Source organism: Phacochoerus africanus, chromosome 1 (assembly GCF_016906955.1).
Source record: "Phacochoerus africanus isolate WHEZ1 chromosome 1, ROS_Pafr_v1, whole genome shotgun sequence".
In the NCBI taxonomy this organism is placed as follows: domain Eukaryota; kingdom Metazoa; phylum Chordata; class Mammalia; order Artiodactyla; family Suidae; genus Phacochoerus; species Phacochoerus africanus.
The window spans coordinates 54,284,907-54,306,279 of NC_062544.1; the positions used below are offsets into that span (position 1 = coordinate 54,284,907).

The 21,373-nt window shown below is 42.4% G+C and overlaps 2 protein-coding genes and 1 non-coding gene across 3 annotated transcripts; 2 read left to right on the forward strand and 1 right to left on the reverse strand.

Annotated features, from left to right (window-relative positions):
• Positions 1-4,037: 4,037 nt before the first annotated feature.
• CARD6 (caspase recruitment domain family member 6) lies at positions 4,038-11,264 on the reverse strand. Its single transcript, XM_047766500.1, has 3 exons — positions 10,532-11,264; positions 9,110-9,652; positions 4,038-6,829 (listed from the first exon to the last, which is right to left on the reverse strand). Exons 2-3 carry the CDS (start codon positions 9,549-9,551, stop codon positions 4,614-4,616), a joined length of 2,658 nt encoding a protein of 885 aa, XP_047622456.1. The 5' UTR covers positions 9,552-9,652; positions 10,532-11,264; the 3' UTR covers positions 4,038-4,613.
• A 6,636-nt stretch (positions 11,265-17,900) lies between these two features.
• RPL37 (ribosomal protein L37) lies at positions 17,901-20,596 on the forward strand. The gene is made up of 4 exons (XM_047766513.1): positions 17,901-17,993; positions 18,636-18,771; positions 19,005-19,089; positions 20,480-20,596. The coding sequence occupies exons 1-4, from the start codon at positions 17,991-17,993 to the stop codon at positions 20,547-20,549; spliced, it is 294 nt and encodes a 97-aa protein (XP_047622469.1). The 5' UTR covers positions 17,901-17,990; the 3' UTR covers positions 20,550-20,596.
• On the forward strand, positions 20,320-20,399 carry LOC125114481 (small nucleolar RNA SNORD72). Its single transcript, XR_007131816.1, has one exon. It is a non-coding gene; the product is annotated as a small nucleolar RNA SNORD72 (small nucleolar RNA).
• Positions 20,597-21,373: the final 777 nt, after the last annotated feature.

Genomic DNA, 21,373 nt, shown 5'->3' on the forward strand with positions numbered 1-21,373 from the left:
TTACAGTGCATTAATCACTAGTAAAGTTGTCTCCTATTAGTGACAGAATGATGTTACATATACCTATGACATTGAAGCTTGAGCCAAAAACCAAATCTTAGCCAAGGAACAAAGAGAAAGCAGCACATTTTGAAAAATAAAAGGATGTCTTTTAAATTTAATTGGATACAACTTGCAGGCAAAATGAGTGTTCTATACAGAAAGCTTTAGGTAGAACAGCCCTGGTCTTAAAGAGCTAAAAGCTTTTACCTCATTTTTACCTTACACCAGCTTTTCAGTGCCCAATTTTCCAACAGAAGAGGAATAGTGAGTTTCATAAGAATGGTAGTGAAGGGAAATTGTGCCAGCCCAGATTCATGGCCCAGATGAAAATATCTTTCTCTGAGCACCAGAAAACAGGTTTACAGCCCAGGCTGTATCTGGGCTTTTCAGAAAGTGTCCCCAGGATCTTCTGCCTTGGTGAGAGTTCCTGTTAAGAGGCTGTTCTTTAGACCTACCCCAGACCTACTGAGTCAGAGTCTCTGTGGAAAGCCCCGACCACAGGCAAATTTAACAACTGCCCCAGGTGATTTTTACACACACTCAAATTACAAAATTGCTGCCTTAAAATTTAAGGAAATTAGCCATAAGGGTGTGAAGAATTCTAATACCTTGGATTAAACAGGTAGTCTGTTTTGGAGTTCTTACTGTGGTGCAGCAGGTTAGGGTCCAACATTGTCTCTGCCATAGCACGGGTTCAATCCCCAGCCCACCACAGTGGGTTAAGGATCCCACTTTGGTATAGGCTGCCGCTTCAGCTAGGCTCAAATCCGATTCCTGGCCCAGGAAATTCCGTATGTCATGGGTGTGGCAAAAAACAAACAAATGGGACAATCTATTTTATATTTCCATTATAGAATAACAGAAAACTTTATAGCCCTCCTGTGTAATTTAGGGTCATGAGCAGGCAATACCCAAATCACAATAGCAACTTTATCTTATTTGAAAGAGTAGATGGGGAGTTCCCCATCATGGCTCAGAGGAAATGAATCTGACTAGTGTCCATGAGGCTGAGGGTTCGATCCCTGCCCTTGCTCATTTGGTTGGGGATCCAGTGTTGCCATGAGTGGTGTAGGTTGCAGATATGGCTTGAAATCCGTGTTGCTGTGCCTGTGGAGTAGGCCAGCAGCTGTAGCTCCGATTTGACCCCTAGCCTGGGAACTTCCATATGCTGCGGGTGCATCCCTAAAAAGCAAAAGATTGTAATAAAAGAGTAGATAATTGGAGTTCCCGTTGTGGCACAGAGGAAACAAATCTGACTAGCATCTATGAGGATTCAGGTTAGATCCCTGGCCTCGATCAACTAGTATCCCCTGGGTCGGGGATACCGTGTTGCCGTGAGCTGTGTTGTAGGTTGCAGATGCAGCTCAGATTCCGAGTTGCTCTGGCTGTGGCATAGGTCAGCAGCTGTAGCTCCCAACTGACCCCTAGCCTGGGAATCTCCATATGCCAGGGGTGTGGCCCTAAAAAGAAAAAAAAGAAAAAAGTAGATAATCTGAAATCCTCTCTTTATTGCAACACCATTCAAAAATCTTCAATCCAGGCAACTACCACCCCTCCCCATCCCTAAAATAATTTATATATCCTATAATAAGTAGCAAAAAATTTTGATTAAGATTATAGGGATGATCAGAGTTGTGGCTCAGTGGATTAAGAACCCTGCTAGTATCCATGAAGATGCAAGTTCAATCCCTGGTCTTGCTTAGTGGGTTAACTATCCAGCATTGCCACAAGCTGCATCGTAGTTCATGGATGCGGCTCAGATCTGGTGTGGCTGTGGTACAGATATGCAGCAGCAGCTCCAATTTGACCCCTAGCCCAGAAAACTTCCATATGCTGAGGGTGCAGTCCTAAAAAGAAAAAAAGAGAAAAGAAAAAAAAGATGATAGGGATGAACCTTTTTTTTTTCCCCACCCCATGGCATGTGGAAGTTCCTTGGCCAGGGATCACACCTGTGCCACAACAGCAATCAGGGCCACTGCAGTGACAACACTGGACTTTGAACCTGCTGTGCCACAAAAGAACTCCAGGGATTAATGCTTGATGTTTGTTCTGGGGTGCCATCTGGAGACTTCCTTTTCTGGGCCTCTGACATTCTTGGGTTTTATGTGCTGTTTTTTTTCTTCTTCTTCATGCTGTTTATACTGCCTGTTCCTTACGCTGCATTTAACTTTCCCACATTCAACCCTGGTACATACTCAAAAATGTAATGGAGTGCTGCCTTGTAAGCAAAAAAAAAAAAAAATACATGAAAATGGAGTGTGCTGGTGGCCTAACTAGTTAAGGATTCAGCATTGTCACTACAGTGGGGTGGGTATGACGATCCCTGGCCTGGGAATTTCCACATGCCAAAGGCAGGGGGCAAAAAAAAAAAGCTATGAAAATGTAATTTAGTGAGTTAGAGGACTACATTACTAGTTACTTTGAGTCTTGAGATTATGAATTACATTTATGTTCCTCTGTTTGTCTATTTCTGCATTTTCAGAACCATGTATAAGAAGCTTATACTTTGTTTTGTCTGTGCCCATGACATGCCAGAGTTCCTGGACCAGAGATTGAACCTGTGCCACAGCAGTGACTGGAGCCATAGCAGTGACAATGCCAGATCCTTAACCCACTGAGCTACTAGGGGACTCCTCTCATCTATTTGTTAACAACATTTTAGTGTAAGTCTTTGAAAAAATTTTGTTTTTTTTTTTTTTAACCTAGAAAATACAACTTTGGGTTACTTTAAGGACTTAAAACTAATATTAACTTTATAAAGTTACAAATTAAAAACACAAGGCTCTTAAATTTACATATCTGACTTTATTTCTAAATCTAGTGAATTTTTATTTTTTGTCTTTTTAGGGCTGCACCCGTGGCATATGGAGGTTCCCGGGGGGTCCAATTGGAGCTGCAGCTGCCAGCCTACATAGTCACAGCAACGCAGGATCCAAGCCGTGTTTGAGACCTACACCACAGCTCACAGCAGCACCGGATCCCTAATCCACTGAGCAACGCCAGGGATGGAACCTGCATCCTCATGGATACTAGTCAGATTCGTTTCCACTGATTCACGATGGGAACTCCCTAAGTTTAGTGGATTTTAACATCTTCCTTTAAAGCGTTTTTTTTTAATTAATGGTTGGTGTCTATCACAAACTTAGTTAATTCAATTTCACTTAAATATTTTACATTTAATATTCCTTCAACTTAATGCTTCTAACTAGCAGAACAGAACCAAATGTTTTCAACAATTACTCTAAGAAATTAAAATTGTAAACTGTGAATCTCAAGTTCTCTTAAATATTTCAATGCTCTTTACAAACTTTATGAACCTATCTTAATCTTTTCAACTTAAAAAGAAAAACTCACAACTCTAAAATTAAAATTTGGAGTTCCCATTGTGGCTTAGTGGGTTAAGAACTGAGTTCCATCCCTGGCTTTGCTCAGTAGGTTAAAGGATCCTGGCATTGCCTCGAGCTACAGCATAGGTTGCAGATGTGGCTCAGATCTGGTGTTGCTATGGCTGCGGTGTAGGCCAGCAGCGGTGGCTCCGATTTGACCCCTAGCCTGGGAACTTCCATATGCCGCAGGTATATCCTTAAAAAGAAAAACGAAAAAAAATTAAAAATTCAATTATACATTTTAAGTTGGAGTCATGAGGCTAATATAGATCCTCCAATTAGCCAAATGATCTTAACAACTACAAATATTTAAAATATAAAACAGGAGTTCCCATCGTGGAACATCGGAAAGGAATCTGACTAAGAACATGAGATTGCAGGTTTGACCCCTGGCCTTGTTCAGTGTGTTAAGATCTGGCATTGCCGAGAAGTGTGGTGTAGTTTGTAAACGTGGCTCAGATCTGATGTTGCTGTGGCTGTGGTGTAAGCCCGCAGCTATAGCTCCAATTGTCCCTAGCCTGGGAACTTCCATATGCCGCAGGTACAGCCCTAAAAAACAAATAAATTAATTAAATTAAATTAAATTAAATATAAAACATACACAGATCATTTCTGAAGTTAATGCAAAATAATTAATTTTATTGGTTGTTAATTCATTATTTCTATATGTAAGGGTCAAATGAGTTTTATCATCCAAGCAATTTGGGGTTACTATCACAAGCAAGTTGATTTAAACATTCCAAACAAACAGGATTATCTGCTTAGCATCTGATATTGAACAAAAAATTTTTGACCAAGACACCTCTAGAGCAGCCGACATCTAGGGCAACTTTTCTTGCAAAACTGAGGCAACATGTACCCTGTTTTATGGTCACTTTGCCATCAGAGGCTTCATCCTCACTCTTCTCCAAGTGAAATCATCTTATAGCCCCCATTCCCTGGAGTCAGGTTATATACCACCCGATGCTCAAGGTTTGATTCAATTCATTTACTTACTGCTTGAGTCTATTCTTTATTCTTTTTGTATTTTTTAGGGACATAATTCTTGCAGATATGGCTGTGCATATCTTGTTTTCTGTGTCATGCTAACAATACCTTACTCTCTCTGCCACTCTTCTTCAGGTTGTTATATGTAGGAAAGGCCTGGGCAAAGGATACATTTCATAGGTCTCTAGAATAAGAACTTTAATGCTTCCCTACACTCTTGGGCCCTGCTCTTGGGGAATATGCCTTAGCCTGTGAAGGACTGGTGTGAGATGACTTGGGTTGAGTACATCTGGGCTGAGAAGGCTTAGCTTGGGAGGACTGGGGCTTATATGGCTTGGGCTGAGTGGGTTTGGATGGAGAGGGCTTAGCTTGGGAGGACTGGGGCTGAGAAGGCTTTGACTGGGAGGACTGGGGCTTGAATGAATTGGGCTGAGTAGGTTTGGATGGAGAGGGCTTAGCTTGGGAGGACTGGGGCTGAGAAGGCTTAGGTTGGTGGGACTGGGGCCTGTACAGCTTGGGCTGAGTGGGTTTGGATGAGGAGGGCTTAGCTTGGGAGGGCTCGGGTTGAGAAGGCTTATGTTGGGAGGACTGGGGCTGAGAAGGCTTAGGTTGGTGGGACTGGGGCTTGTACAGCTTGGGCTGAGTAGGTCTGGATAGAGAACATTGAGCTGGAGTGGACTGGGACTGGGCGGGTTTTGTCTGAGTGTGCTTGGGTTGAGGGAACACAGGTTGGGATGGTTTATATGTGGAATATTTGACCTGTGGTCTCTCAGGCCAGGCCTGTGCACACCTGGGTCTTGGTGGCCTCCCAAAAGTTCTACCTGCATGACATCCCCGAAGTTTTCTTGAAAATTTCATAAACCTTTCACCTGAATAAAGTCTCTGGGGTTGGAAGTATTGAATCCCCAAATTTTTACCTGGACTACAGGCCTTTGTATTCTGAAAGGGCAAAGGATAGAACCACTGAGGCCTCTGCTCTGTCCAAAAGTGGGAACCCATGACCCAGGGGGCTTTCAAAGAAACAGGGTTAAAGTGACCTCCGGTTCTGGTTGGTAAAGGACAGGGGTTTTTTGAATGAAACATGAATACTGGGGGGGTGTGGAAATTCTGAAGATTCTGGTTGATCTCACCTCCAGCTCCAGGCTCTCTTCTGGATGTCTCAGCAGGGCTTTCAGATGAGCTTTTTGGCTGACTGTATCTTTGTTGTCCTTCATCTTCAGTTATTCCAGCTAAGTCTTCACTAGGGGAAATTTGAATCCCCTGAATGTTTTCAAAGTCTTGGTCTACCTGGATCCCCAACTCCCTGGCCAGGGAGGCCATGTCCTCTACAGACACACACCTGAGTGAAGCAGCCATCACTTCCTGGAGGGCAGCTTGAAGGCCCTCCATGTTCCTCCCTTTCTCTTCAGCTTCCTCCTCCTCCCAAAACAGCAGCTGTGTTGGTTTCAAGTTCAGGATCCTCTGGAAAATCTGAGCCTCTTCACTCTCCTTGGCCTGGGGACTGAGGACAAAGTAGCATCTTTCAATAGCAGCTTCTCCTAAAAACATCAGTAGATTCCATTCCTTCTCACCTAGGCTGTCAGTGAAAAAAAACACAGCTGAGGAAACTTCCATCAAGAAACCAAACTGTGTCCAAAAACTTTTTAGATCTCCGCGAAGGTTGGCCACAGCAACAGGCTTCTGGAAAAAACTGGAGTTTTCCTTTAAACCATCGCTATCAGGAAAACACCAGGTTATTTCAACCAGACCATCAGAGATCTGCCGGGGAAGCACTAGAACAGGCAAATCCTGATGGAGAAAGACTTTGTGTGATTTCAGGTGGGCAGGGCTGAGCAGTGTGTTGAGGATTCTGGACTTGGAGAAGCTACAGTATCCTAGACGCACAAAAGAGATGACGGGCATCTTCATGAGAGTCAGAAGCTTTTCTGTACCCTCCGTAGGACCTCCTGAAGGCTGTGTTGACTGCTCCGTCACAATGTCCTTCATGGCACCCAGCATTAAAATGCTCTTGTTGTTTTCTGCATCTGGCAGTAGCAGGGGAAGAGCAAACTGGCATTGATACATGTTTGACATGACTTCGCGTTGCAAAGAGCTGTCTGAACACAGCATAGAGGCACACAGGACATCAAGGGGATTAATGGTTTCTGTTTCTCTGATTTCCAAATTCTCTATTCCAGTTAGAAATTCCTCTTCGCTCTCATTACCCAGAATCTTGTGTCTAAGGATTGAATCTCTGGCTGTCATATCCAGTGCTTGAACTTTCATCAGGAAATTCCAGGCTAAGTCACCCATAGTGTTAGGTACCCACCCACATCCTCGGTCTAAGGAAAATTGTTTAACGAAATCCGGCAGAAGTTTTCTGCTCCGATCCAGGTTCAAACAGGCCAGGACATCTTCAAACACCTTTTTTCTTTCTGCAGGAAATAAGATAGTGAAGGCCATGTTCAGCATCTGAGCTTCTTCACTGACTTTTAAAATTAAATAAGTAATTGACATTTTCATTGAAAAAAAAAAGATGAAACAATACAAGTGAAAGTTTCCTTTCACTACTCTGCCAATTCTATTCTCCTTCTAAGAGATATGTCAATATGATATGTTTCCTTCCACACTTTTTCTGTGCAAGTACATAAGTATGCTTGCATATATAGAAATACACAGTGTGATTTAATGGCTGCTATTTTATTTTATAAATGATATTATACCAAATGATTCTTCAGCTTCTTTTCACTCAATATATTCCTTGCAAATTCTTCCAAGTCAGTATATATAGAGACATACTTAGTTCATTTTTTAAATTTTTTTTCTTCATTCATTTTAGCTAATCCATGGTTTGGATGAACCATTAATTTATTGATCGACTCTCTACCAATGATCATTTAGGTTTTCCAATTTTTTTTGGCTAATGTTTGTATGCAGCTGTGAAAAAACTTGTTAATGCTTCATTACACACCTGTATGAAGAATTCTCTAGGTTGATACTGATTTACTTATTAAATGTTAACTCTTGCTAAAGTTCGGAGAAGTGGAAGATTTTATTTTCATTAAAGTTGTCTCAGAATTTATATGTACTGGGAGTTCTCATTGTGGCTCTGCAGGTTACAAACCCAACTAGTATTCACAAGGATTCAGGTTCGATCCCTGGCCTCGCTCAGTAGGCTAAGCATTCTGCATTGCTGTGGCTGTGGCATAGGTATGCCAAAAGTGTGGCCCTAAAGAGAGAAAAAAAAAAAAAGGAATTTACATGTGCCTAATTTCTCCTGAACTCATTTTCTAATTTATCTTCTAGCCACTTCTTGGGAATACAGACAGAGTACTCTGTATAGAGAAAGGAAATCAGAGAGCATTTTCTGCTCCTGATGGATAGCAAGTTAGCCTAAGCTTCTTGGACTCCCTATAAAAATAGCCTAGAAGAAACAATAGAACTGAGGAAAATTATGCATTTCAAGAACAACAAAAGTAACTCTAAGAAATCCTTGGAGGGTCTGAAAGTTGCTTATACTAGGTAAGAAGGTGAGGGAGAAGTTGAGTCAGCATGAAGTTATTCTTTTCCAACCCATAACTGGATAATGAATCCCCAGCATTTGGACTGAATGTGAGTTGGTAATTATCTTCCCCTTCTCTACTCAGAATTTGATTTTTTTTCCCAGACAATATCTCTCCAAATTAAGCATTTCTCATATTTTGAATTTTCATTAAGATATATTCAAATTCAAATACTAGTATAATTTTCCTCATCAAAACAGCAATATTTGGACTCGATCAAGCCAAGCAACAATATTTTGGGATCTTACTCATTTACCACAAACCCCTCCCCATTTCCACTTCAGTAGTTAGGTCCATAATCCCCACATTCCTTTGGTCACAAAGGAGCTTAATAATTTCTAAAAGTTTTATTTATTTTTTTTGGTCTTTTTGCCTTTTCTAGGGCCATACCCATGGCACATGGAGGTTCCCAGGCTAGGGGCCTAATCAGAGCTGTAGCTATCAGGCTACACCAGAGCCACAGCAACATGGGATCAGAGCCACACCTGAGACCTACACCACAGCTCACGGCAATGCTGGATCCTCAACCCACTGAGCAAGGCCAGGGATCGAACCCTTGACCTCATGGTTCCTAGTTGGATTCGTGAACCACTGAGCCACAATGGGAACTCCCAATTTTAAAAAGTCTTAATCTGAGGAAAAGAAGGTAAAAGCTAAAATTAGTGGTTAGCAACTTCTGATATGTATGATGGAGGTGACTGCAGAAAACAATAAATTGATAGTCAATATTTACTTTGTTTTTCATTTTCAGCCACCCCTGTGGAAGTTCCCTATGCCTATGGAAGTTCCTGGGACAGGGACTGAATCCGAGCTGGATCTGGGACCTATACCACAGCTGCAGCAATGTTGGATTCTTAACCCAATGCCCTGGGCCAGGGATCAAACTGGTGCCTCCATAGAGACAAGCCCCAATCGCTAACCAACTGTGCCACAGCGGAAACTCCCAATATTTACTTTAGCTTCCACCATTTCTCAGTCCTGGGTTTTCCAACCCACCTCGGAGGAGATTCCAAATTAGAGGGGTACAAGGAATTTCTGAGCAGCTGCTTGTCTGCTGATACCTTGTGCCCTTCCTCAGCCCCTCTCCCCATTGTCATGGCAACCTAAAAATAAGTTGTTGCCTGGGTAACTATTCATACATCATTCCCATACCTGCCGCACTTTTCTCCTCTTCCTTCTCTAATAACACGCCAGTTTCTGAATCTTCAGAATGTTGTTCATCAGAGAACTCTACGGTTTCTGAATACATAGAGTCCTCTTCCCCATAATAGACAAGGCACTCTGTGTCATCATAAGCCTCCTCTTCCACGGTGGTTTCTACATCTTCAGAGTATCCAAAAGATTCTAGATATTCCTCTTTTCCTAAGTATAAAGAATCATCTGGCTCTTCATATCTCCATCCATCCTGTAAATACTCAGTATTTCTAGTTGCTAGAAATTCATATTCAACATTCTCAACCAATTGTGGTGCTGTGGACTTTGGTGGGTTGTTTTCCTTTGAGGACCAAGCAGAGACTCTTGGACAAGCAGTTTTCTTGTCTGTGAACGACTCAGAGGTTTCCAAATCCAAGTGTTCCTTCTCTTTGAAGGACATGGTGATCTCAGGATTCTCAGACTGTTTCTCTCCAGGAAAAATTTAAAAATATCTTCCCCCCCTAGATTGAGGTGATTCTATCTTCTTATGTTTTAAAATTTCTGAAAAGAACAAGAAAGTTTGGGGGATATTTTTTCAAAAATAATAAATTTTATAGTAAACAGAGTTTCCATGACCTCAGAGCATCATCTCTCTTCTTTATTTCACTGGATAATAGGAATACCTATCACTTCCTATATAAAGGGCAACAAGTCAACTGTCAGAACTTTCTCCCACTGAAAAAAATCAGATCACATTTCTGCCTTGCTCAAAAGAGAACTTCCTTATTTTTTCTATCTTTTCAAAATGACTGTACTAACTGAAAATATGCAGCTTTTGGTCATGAATTCACTTACTTGAAAAAAAACCCCAATGAGTCATCATTAACAGTAGTTTCCTCCCTTTTTTCTTTCTTTCTTTCTTTCTTTTTTTTTTTTTTTCTCTCTCTCTTTCCTTTTTGCTTTTTAGGGCTGAAGCTGAAGCACATGGAAGTTCCCAGGCTAGGAATCAAATTGGAGCTACAGCTGCTGGTCTACACCACAGCTCATGGCAATGCCAGATTCTTAACCCACTGAGCAAGGCCAGGGATGGAACCTGCATCCTCATGGATACTAGTCAGATTCACTTCCACCGTGCCACAATGAGAACTCCAACAGGAGTATCTTTCCAACTATGAGTATTTCAGCATGTCACTGCAGAATAATAAGCACTTTATTTTAGCACTAAAACAACTGCAAGTTTTGGATAGTCTGAACAAAAATTATCAATCCCCTAAAGCAATAAAATATATCACTCCCTGCTTTTTAAATCCTAGACACTTGAATCATATTTCAGTAAAAATTATCTTCAGAAGAAAGACAAATTAAAAGGTGATAATTTTCTTTTTTCAGGAAATCTGCCTCCTCCCTCTCACCCCCAAAAAGTGTATAAATTCAACTTACCATGATTTAAGGCCCAAATGGTAGCTGATTCTGAAAAAGTACTTAATAAACAGTTGAGAAAAAGCTGACAGCTCACTTCTCCCTTATGTACCAAAATGAACAGCTTCAGACTTTTCTTCAGGGGATCTGTAATAGTCTCAGAAATTAGCCTTCAAAATGTTAATGTATCTAAGATACAATCAAGATCTTGTTGGAGGATTTTAAGTAATATTTTTCATTCTTCTTCCATGATCTCTGAGAGAACACTCCTCGTAGTCACTGTTCCTGTTTCCTGCAGAACCAGGAAATGGACTACGAAATCGTTTCAATAAGTAAATAATAGCTGTTTTTTTTTTCTTTTTAAAGGCAAAGTGTAATTCTATTTGGCAAAGGTTAACTATGTCAGTGATGCTTAGTGTTGGAGAGGGCAGGTAGAAACAAGGCAAAGCAGAGGGGGGATCCAACCCTGAACCCCCCATGGACCCTGGCTCCCTGTAGATTATTTATTTATTTTTTGGCCAGATCCACAGCATGTGCAAGTTCCCAGGCTGAGGACTGAACAGGTAGCACAACAGTGACCCAAGCCACTGCAGTGACAACATGAGAACTTGAGATTGGACCAGGTATTCCCTGCTCTGAGCTCTAGCTGCTGTAATAGGAATGTGAATTGATTAACTCTTTTGGATTGATATCTGTCAATATGCAGGAATAAGTAAATGTAATAGATAAATATAAAAATTCAGGAGTTAAGGGTCTGATGTTGTCACTGCTGTGGCACGGGTCCAATCCCTGGCCCAGGAACTTCTGTATGCCATGGGGGTGGCCATAATTAATTAATTAATTTAAATAAATACTTTTAAAATAAAATAAAAACTCATACTATTCAACACAGCATTTCCACTTCCAGGAAATTATCTTTTTTTTTTTTGTCTTTTTGCTATTTCTTTGGGTCACTCCCGCGGCATATGGAGGTTCCCGGGCTAGGGGTCCAATCGGAGCTGTAGCCACCGGCCTACACCAGAGCCACAGCAACGCGGGATCCAAGCCGCGTCTGCGACCTACACCACAGCTCACGGCAACGCCGGATCGTTAACCCACTGAGCAAGGCCAGGGACGGAACCCGCAACCTCATGGTTCCTAGTCGGATTTGTTAACCACTGCGCCACGATGGGGACTCCCACTTCCAGGAAATTAGCTTAAGAAAATAATCCAAAAAATGCCCAAAGATGTATGTGCAGGAATCTGCATTAAAACTTTTTATAATAGCAGAAAATTGAAAACAACCCAAATGTTCATATGTTGGGGGTTTATGGAAAAATATTGATATATCAACAATGAAACACCAAAAGTAGTTTAAAAGGATGAAATAAATCTATACCTATTGACAAGTAGTGATATCCATAATATATTATTATGGAAAACAGCAAGTTATAGATCCTATTTTTGATTAAAAAGTTAACATGGGGAGTTCCCATCATGGATCAGTGGGTAAAGAACCCCATTAGTATCCATGAGGATGCAGGTTCAATTCTCAGCCTCACTCAGTGGGTTAAGAATCCAGCATTGCTGTGAGCTGTGCTGTAGATCACAGATGTTGCTTGGATTCCGTGTTGCTGTGGCTATGGCATAGGCCGGCAGCTGCAGCTCCAATTCGACCCCTAGCCTGGGAACTTCCACATGCAGTCCTAAAAAGACCAAAAAAAAAAAAAAAGTTAACATGCATAGTATATAGGTATGTATATGTAGATATATGTTACATTTAATTTGGGGGGGGACCCAACCTGCAGCATATAAAAATTCCCAGACTAGGGGTTGAATGAGAGCTGCAGCTGCCAGCGTACACCACAGCCACAGCAACACAGAATCCGAGCCGCATCTGTGACCTACACCATAGCTCACGACAATACCGTATCCTTAACCCCAAGGCTGGGGATTGAACCCACATTCTAATGGATACTAGTCAGGTTCGTTACCACAGAGCCACAACAGGAACTCCCTAAGGGGAAATTTTAAGTCCCCAAACATACAGAGTATGATACCCTTTTTAAAAAGTTCAAAATATTGTAAATATAGATACATGCACATTTTAAGAATATATATGGAGTCAATATAATTATATAAAATGAAAGGGCCCAAGCATGAGCTCTTGTCTAACACTCAGACCCATTGACAAGGCAAGAGACTTTACTGGGAAGGGGCACCAGGGCAGACACCAGCAGGGTAAGGAAAACCAGGAAAATTGCTCTGCCACATGGCTCACAGTCTCAGGTTTTATGGTCATGGGTTTAGTTTCCTGGTTGTCGCTGGCCAATAGTTTTGCTTGGCCCACATCTGGTCCGGCTCAGGGTCCTTCCTAGTGGTGCCCGCACCTCTCAGCCAAGAAGTATTCCAGCACCAAGGATTCTGGAAGGTTGGTTGCCTTCTCCCTCTTATGGGCCCCTCCCAAGTCCTCCCTGTTAGCCTTCAGGGCAGCACCATGTTCATTATTAGGGCCTCCTGTTATGAGACAACTCATGCAAGCAACCAACCATTATCCAATCATTATTGTGCCTGGCTAAGGTGGGGAGTTTCAGTCAATGGTTCCCTAAAAGTGATTATCATAAGTAAAGGTAAATAGCTAAACATGTAAATGAAAGCACAACACGCATGGGCCAATGCTGAGCATTTATTAGGAACCAAGGATAATGATTCACTAAATTCTGGTATCCCTAAGGTTGAAAAATAATAAGAAAATCCTGGAGTTCCTATCATGGCTAAGCAGTAACAACCAAACCAGTATCCATGAGGACGCAGATTCAACCCCTGGCCTTGCTCAGTGGGTTAAGGATCCAGCATCGCCGTGAACTTCGGCATAGGTTTCAGACTCGGCTTGGATCTGGCATTGCTGTGGCTGTGCTGTAGGCCGGCAGCTACAGCCCTGATTTGACCCATAGCCCTGGAAATTCCATATGCAGCAGGGGCAGCCCTAAAAATAAATAATAATAATAAAACACTCAACAAATGAAAGACATTAACTATTTGGTGAAGTATTTTTCATTCCAGAAAGAAGGACTACCAGAACTAATCCCAGGGCCACTAAACACCAGCTTTGAAGAATGAAAGCTTGCATCTACCCTGACCTTCATCTGTGGCCCTATTTTCCGCTCTAAAACTATAAAACTACCTCCTCTACATTCCCAAAGGAGAGCACAGTCTTTAGGGCATTAGCCTGTTGTAGCCTCCTTTGCCTGGCAAAGCAACAGAGCTGTTTTTCTCCTTTATCCAAAACTATCTCCATGTTTCTATTCTGCACTGGTGGACAGAGGCCAAGTTTTGGCAACACTCTTTTTTTATTCAACTTCTTTGTTAAGGTATTCCAATAACCAGCTTCTCAAACCCCACCTCCTACCTACTGCGCCCCGTTAAATCCTTCTTTTACCACAACAACCCACTCCAGGAGATCTCAAAGCTGATGGGAAGAAAAGCATTGTTTTGTTTTGTTTGAAGTTGGATATTTTGCAGTAAAAATTAAACTTAGGGAAGGAAGTTTAAATGTAGTTCTTTGGTAACATGAAATCTGCATTGCACAGGCTTTGAATGAAACTGGAAGTGAGCTGGAGGAGGGGTGGCCAGGAGATGGCAATTTGAAAATACATCCCTCAAACCAAATCCAAAGAAACAGGAGAAAAAATTTTGTTCGCAGCTAGGAATTTAAGTTACATGTTTTTAAGAGAAGTCGGCAGTAATTTCACCTATTGTAGGGGAAAAAAAAAAGGACATCTACTGCAAGTTCTGTTCATCAATACTTGAATTGTACCAGAACCATGGATGCAGGATTTATGAAGTCTCTATCACTCTGCCAAAAGGCAAAATGCCATGAGACGAATGCGTAGGTAACAACAGAAATCATCTGTTTCAGAAGTCAATTTACTCCTGACCTGAACCTGGCATTTGGATAGAAACCTGGAGATTCTAAACTGGCTTCATCTCTGGAGACCCAAGGGCCCACCTAACCAGGACCAGAATGGTATAACTTCAAGCACACCAAAAAAAGCAACGGGGGAAAAATATTTCACTCTGACGTTTACAATTTGGGAAATGTCTGAGGTAAAAGAGACTCTCATATAGTGCCTATCAAACTATTTGACTTCTCAGTGGTTGTTACTATCCTACCCTTTCTGAAACTGAGCGGGATCCTGTGGGGCCCTCCTGGGCACAAAAGACTTTCCATGTTCCTTTCTTTCTTCAAAGGAAAAAAGCTTCAGCCTCCTGACCTCCCCTGAGTTCTAAACTGTAGAGTCAAACAGTTACTAATTAGGGAAGGGAGGGAATGCAAAAACAAAAGAAAGGCTGTGAAGAAAGAATAGTGCAGAGATAAAGCAGAGTCCTAGTTCCTTCCCAATGTATATACATAACCTGATGAAGGCCTCTGAGTTCTGCTATAGGAAGAGGCCCCCACCAGGTGGAAGATGGCTGAGCAGAAGGCTCCTGGAATACCACCCTCTTATCTCACCACCAACCAATGAGAAAAATCACACACCCTGCAGCTCTCAACCTAGATTCTGCCTTTAAAAACTCTTACTCCAAAACCATTGAAGAGCTCAAGTCTTTTGAGCATTAGTCACTCCATCCTCCTTGGTTAGCCCTTGCAATTAACCTTCTTCTGCTCCAAACTCATGTTCCAGTTTGGCCTTATTTTGCCTCAAGCACTTGAACTTGGGCTCAACATGTCTACCCTGATCTCATGTATCATGACACCTATACTAGGCAGAATAGTAACTGTGCCCAAAGATGCTATGTCCTCATCTCCACAACCTGTGAATATGTTAGGTCGCAAGGCAAAGGACAATTAAGGGTGTCTCATCTCAGCTGACCCTGAGAAGAGAAAATTGTCTGGGTGGGGTCAAAGTAGTCACCAGGGGCTATGAAATAAGAACTGAGGCAGATTCAAAAATCAATCAAAGAAGGTCCCATAGTGGCTCAGCAGTAACAAACCCAACTAGGATCCATGAGGATGCGGGTTTGATCCCTGGCCTCACTCAGTGGGTTAAGGATCTGGCACAGATAGGCTCAGATCATGTATTCCTGTGGCTGTGGCGCAGGGCAGCAGCTATAGCTCCAATTTGACCACTAGCCTGGGAACTTCCATATGCCACACTGGTGGCCCTAAAAACAACAACAAAACAAAACAAAATCAATCCAAAATGGGCAGCAACCAAACTGGAAGTGGTTAGCAGCATTCCACCTCTATGACCCAGGGGAAAGACTGCAAAGTGTTGAAGCAAAGAAAGAAAATTACTTCATTGGCTACAGGTTAAAGACCAGGTGACTGTTGTCCATAAGCCCACACAGTATTGTTAACTACAGGCACAATATTGTAATGCAGCTCTCCAGAATGTATTCATATTGTCTAACTTAAACTTTATACTAGTTGATTAAATTTGTCTTACCAAGCCTTGGATTTGTGCTAAAGTGTTAGAATGGCAATGGGGAACGAACACAGCACCTGATCCAAAGTCTCCCCTGATTTGCAGTTTGGTCCAGGCACTAACACAGTGGCTGTCTCTCTTCTGGCTGCACTTCCCCTGAACCACCCACTCGCCATTTACCACTTCCTTGAGGATAGGGACCTTGTCCTGTTAATGTTTCTATTCCCAGTTTCTAGAAGAGCCTAGTATTTATTAGGCACTAATCAACTGTTAACCTGTCAAAATAAAACTTTAAATTCCTGCACTTCATCTTGTTCTGTTAGCATGTAGTCAATTACTTATGCTAAGATTTCACAAATGATAGGTCATGAGTTGTTTCCTTTAAAAAGCACTCACAGGAGTTCCCGTCGTGGCGCAGTGGTTAACGAATCCGACTAGGAACCATGAGGTTGCGGGTTCGGTCCCTGCCCTTGCTCAGTGGGTTAAGGATCCAGCGTTGCCGTGAGCTGTGGTGTAGGTTGCAGACGCGGCTCGGATCCCGCGTTGCTGTGGCTCTGGCGTAGGCCGGTGGCTACAGCTCTGATTCAACCTCCATATGGGAACCTCCATATGCCGCGGGAGCGGCCCAAGAAATAGCAACAACAAAAGACAAAAGACAAAAAAAAAAAAAAGGCACTCACATTTAGGATCTTTTTTTTTCCTATTAACTTTTTTTTTTTGTCTTTTTGCCATTTCTTGAGCTGCTCCCGTGGCATATGGAGGTTCCCAGGCTAGGGGTTGAATCGGAGCTGTAGCCACCGGCCTACGCCAGAGCCACAGCAACGCGGGATACGAGCTACGTCTGCAGCATGCACCACAGCTTATGGCAACGCTGGATCCTTAACCCACTGAGTGAGGCCAGGGATCGAACCCGCAACCACATGGTTCCTAGTCGGATTCGTTAACCACTGCGCCACGACGGGAACTCCTATTAACTCTTAAATGTTTGGCTATTTTATTGTTTTGTGAGAGTGAGGGCTTTCCTAGACCAGAAGATTACAACTGGATTAGCGTTTATCAAAGAAGTCTGGGAACCACCAACATTAACACGATAAAGTGTTGGGTTTTTCTGCTTTTGGTTTTGTTTGGTTTCTTAGGTCCGCACCTGGGGCACATGGAAGTTCCCAGATTAGGGATCGAATGGGCACTATGACTGCAAGCTAGATCCCAGCTGCATCTGCGACCTACACCACAGGTCTCAGGAACGCTGGATCCTTAACCCACTTAGCAAGGCCAGGGATTTAACCCGTATCCTCACGGATACTAGTCAAGTCTTAATCCGCTGAGCCATAAACACAGATGTCCAGGTCCTACCCAAAGCTGCTAAACCAGATTTCCTCACGTTAGCATTTAGGAAACTATATTCAACAAGTTTCATGTGTGATTTCCCCAGCATAACGAGATCTGCCACCAAACCATGCGCCTCTAAATTACAACTAGAAAAAAAACATTTGCCTTTCTCTTTAGATTCTGAGCTCAGCTCCGTGCCCCTAGCGACTTCTCAGTAGGAATCAGCCAAAAGCTTCGGGTCGGAGTGACGAGCAACCCTAGAGAAGCTGGTTTCTCCCATATCAGGTCCTCTGTCTCATCAGACGCCCACACAGCAGCCGGGAAGACTCAGTCCGCGCGCGAACCGCGGGGCGGAGCAAGCTCCTTCCGCAGGTTCTCCATCCGCCCGGAGGTCGGAAAACGCGATGTAGCCACAGCTCTAAGAACACGCGAAGGCCGGAGGGAAACAACTGCAGGGGAGGAAGAGAAGTTCCAGCCTAAACACAGCTGAAGAACAAGGCGGGTCCCACGAAGATGCGTCCCCCAGAGCCCCAAAAAGTTGAAAGCCCCGCCCCTCTTAGCTTTCTATTGGCCTTGCCTGGCTCCGGATCCTCCTCTTGACCCCACCCACACTGAGGCAACGGAAGCTTGAAAATGGTGCACCGCGTCCTTCCGGAAGTACTCTCCTGGGCGGAAGCTTCTGAGAGAAATATAGCGGAAGTGCTTTCTCTTCCGGCCTCTTTGGTCTCGGTGGCGGAGGCGAGATGGTGAGTTGTATGTAAGGGCTCTCGGAATCGGCTTCCATCCTGCCCGTCTAACTCCGTTGCCTGCTATCCGTGGAGGGGCAGGCAAGGTTTCCCAAAACCGGGACCAGTGGACCGGAAAGGGGCATGCGGGGGCCCTCGAGTGTCAGAAGAATGGCTCCGAAATCAGGGGGTGCCGAGTCTGCAGCCGTGGAGTTGGAGCTTTTCTAGGCCTCTTGTCTCACCTTTGGGGAGCCTGCACAGTTCAGCGATTCGAGTGTGACCTGAGGGAAGAGGCATAGTTTTAGAGTGTTTAGCTGTTAGCAAAAGAATCTATGGCGGTGGTCCCTGGCAGGAGCTCTTGGATTCTAGAGTAGGGGTGGGTAGAAAACCGCATTTAGTCTTTCGCTTTATTTCTCCCCCGTTTTAATGTAACAGATTTCAAAACAGCAAATTACGGCAGGGTGATTTTAGGTGATGTGGAACTCAGGTAATGAGCTCTGATAATACCATTTAAGAAAATTGAAGCTCCCTCAGTTTCAGCCGTTGTGATAGTCTTATCACAACTACTAAGATAGATAATCTTAGTAGTTTTTTTACTTGAAAACATGAGACCGTGTATAGAAATTACTAGATTTCAGAATCGTTTACTCCCTTGATTTGCAGACGAAGGGAACGTCATCGTTTGGAAAGCGTCGGAATAAGACGCACACGTTGTGCCGCCGCTGTGGCTCTAAGGCCTACCATCTCCAGAAGTCGACCTGTGGCAAGTGTGGCTACCCTGCCAAGCGAAAGAGGAAGTGTAAGTTAATGTTTTAGTTTAGTAGGCTTAAAATGTATTTTGAGGTTGAGGATAGTCTCTTGCTTGTTCTGTACTTAAACGGGGCATAACTTGGAACATTATTTGGTAGCTGGGGAAACTGCATCCGTATACAGATGGGTTTAAAACTCAAGGTAGGCATTCTTAAGTATATTGACTGCTTACAAGATGGTGAGAAAATCCATTTAGAACTTTAACATGAGTTTTTGTTTTAGATAACTGGAGTGCGAAAGCTAAAAGACGAAACACCACCGGGACTGGTCGAATGAGGCACCTAAAAATTGTATATCGCAGATTCAGGTACAGTTTCCATGTTTTATCATTAGTTCCGTGTGATTGAATAACAACCCTCAACTACCCTGGTCAATGGGGATGAGGTGTTGCAAGGTGCTTTTTCTTCTGCCACCATAACTTTTAATCAGTTGTCTAGATTCTGTTTATTAATCTTTCAGTAAATGTATGAGCTGTAAATGTCTAGAGCATAGTTGGAGCTAGATTCCTGGAAGTGTGACGATGTTAGTGTGCTTACATAGCGACATACATACCTCACCAAAACTTGTCAAGAAAATAGTCTATAAATGAAAACTTTCGTTTTACTGCTTTAGGCAAGTCTGCTGCAGAAAAGTGTCATAGTTGCTGTTGGATGTGCATAGAAAGAAATTTTACAGTCTTAATTTAAGACAAGCCTTAGTGTTTTAATTTCAGCTCCAACCTAACACTTATAGCGAAGTTGCATTTTAGTGGTAGTTTTTGAGGGGTTAATCTTTTTAAGGTCTCAATTGAGGTGCTTTCTTTGTTGGGAAGGGGGGCATCTTCTACACTATAGGATATTTAGCAAAGTATCTGACCTCCCATTCAATTTCAGATTTTCAAATTTTAAAAGATCACAAGATAGTTGGGGGCTTTGTAAACACAACACCCTTATATGTGTTTGTTTGTGCCGAGGTGACCTTTGTTTCTTCTTAAGACGATTATACAGCATTATTGGTTAAGAATTCAGTGGTTTGCTGGTTTAGTGTAAGAGTTAGGAGGGAGTTCCTGTTATGGCCCAACAGGTTAAGGACCCACTGTTTGAGGGTGCAGGTTTGATCCTGACCTAGTTCAGTAGGTCCTGTGTGGCTGTGACCTATGCCGCCAGCTGCAGCTCCCATTCAACCCCTAACCCAGGGGTGCAGCTGTTAAAAAAAAGTTAAGAGCTTGAATTGAAGCCAACTTTAACCTGTTACTCCAAAGGGGAGTAACAGTATTTTTACTCCATTAAGTGTTAATATTAAACGAGTTAAGATGTAAAGCACAGTTAAGTAGTTAAGAAAATGACTACCAGTAAACATGCTTTTCCTTGGCTAAAGCAGAGTAGGCTCTGATTCATAGCTTAAGAACCGTTTTTCACCAATAACCTGAGGAATCTTAAGCAGTGGGGAAATACTGGTCCCAGTGATCAATAGAACCAAATATGTTGCTCTTTTTTTCAATTGCAGTTGATTCATTTCCTGAAATGAATATCTTGAAGCAGAAGGAAATAAATATTGCAGCTTATCAGTGATGTTGTAAAAATAAATGTCTGAACATATGAATTTAATATTGATTTCAACATTTAACTGAGATAAGCTCGAAGGTGTTTTTAAATACAAATTAAGATATATGTGCTGACATTGCTGAAGTAATGGTTTTTGTTTCTAACACAATGCAGGCATGGATTCCGTGAAGGAACAACACCTAAACCCAAGAGGGCAGCTGTTGCGGCATCCAGTTCATCTTAAGGATTTCAGCAAAGTCACGCAATAAATGTTCTGGTTTTAAAAAATTATCTGGTGTGCCAAGGTATTTTTAATAGGCTTTTGGTATTTATGATTTACTATATACTATTGGTTTATGAATGTACAACTTCAAATCAGAATTACTTGTCAAATGGCTGTTTTGAAACACTAACAAGATAACTTGAGCAAGCAACACTGGCAGGTGATGTGAAGAATATAGGGAATGAACAAAGCACCACTCACGTTATAAGTATGAATGTTTAAAATGTTGGGAGTAAGTGGAAGCATAATTTATTTTAGTGACATTCATCTTAGTCTTTGGGGAGTGGTTATCAATCATGTATGATATGGTTTGGAGTACCAGTGAAAACATGAAGGGTTGTTTGAGTTGTTTTGGAAAGGTGATCTTAACTCATCCTAGTATCAAAAGTGCTTACTTGGCACCTAGCTTGTATACTGTGCATACAGTTTAAGGTGGTCCGCTAAGTGAAAAATAAAGCAACCTGCTAGGTATGAGTCAACAACAAAAGTTTATAGGGCCATGTGCAAATGTAGTGTGTTGAGTAGAATGTAAAGAAAGACTAAGTATAAACTCAAGTGTAGATTAAAAGATAATAATCTCTAGTAGAATTGTACTAAATGGAGTACAAGTAGCATAAAATAGCAATGTGGCCAAGCTTACATTGATGATAAATAACCTTTTTTTTTTTTTTAAAGGGCTGCACCCCTGGCGTATGGAAGTTTCCAGGCTATGGGACAAATTGGAGATGAAGCCACTGGCCTATACCACAGCCCCAGCAATGCCAGATCTGAACCATGTCTGCAAC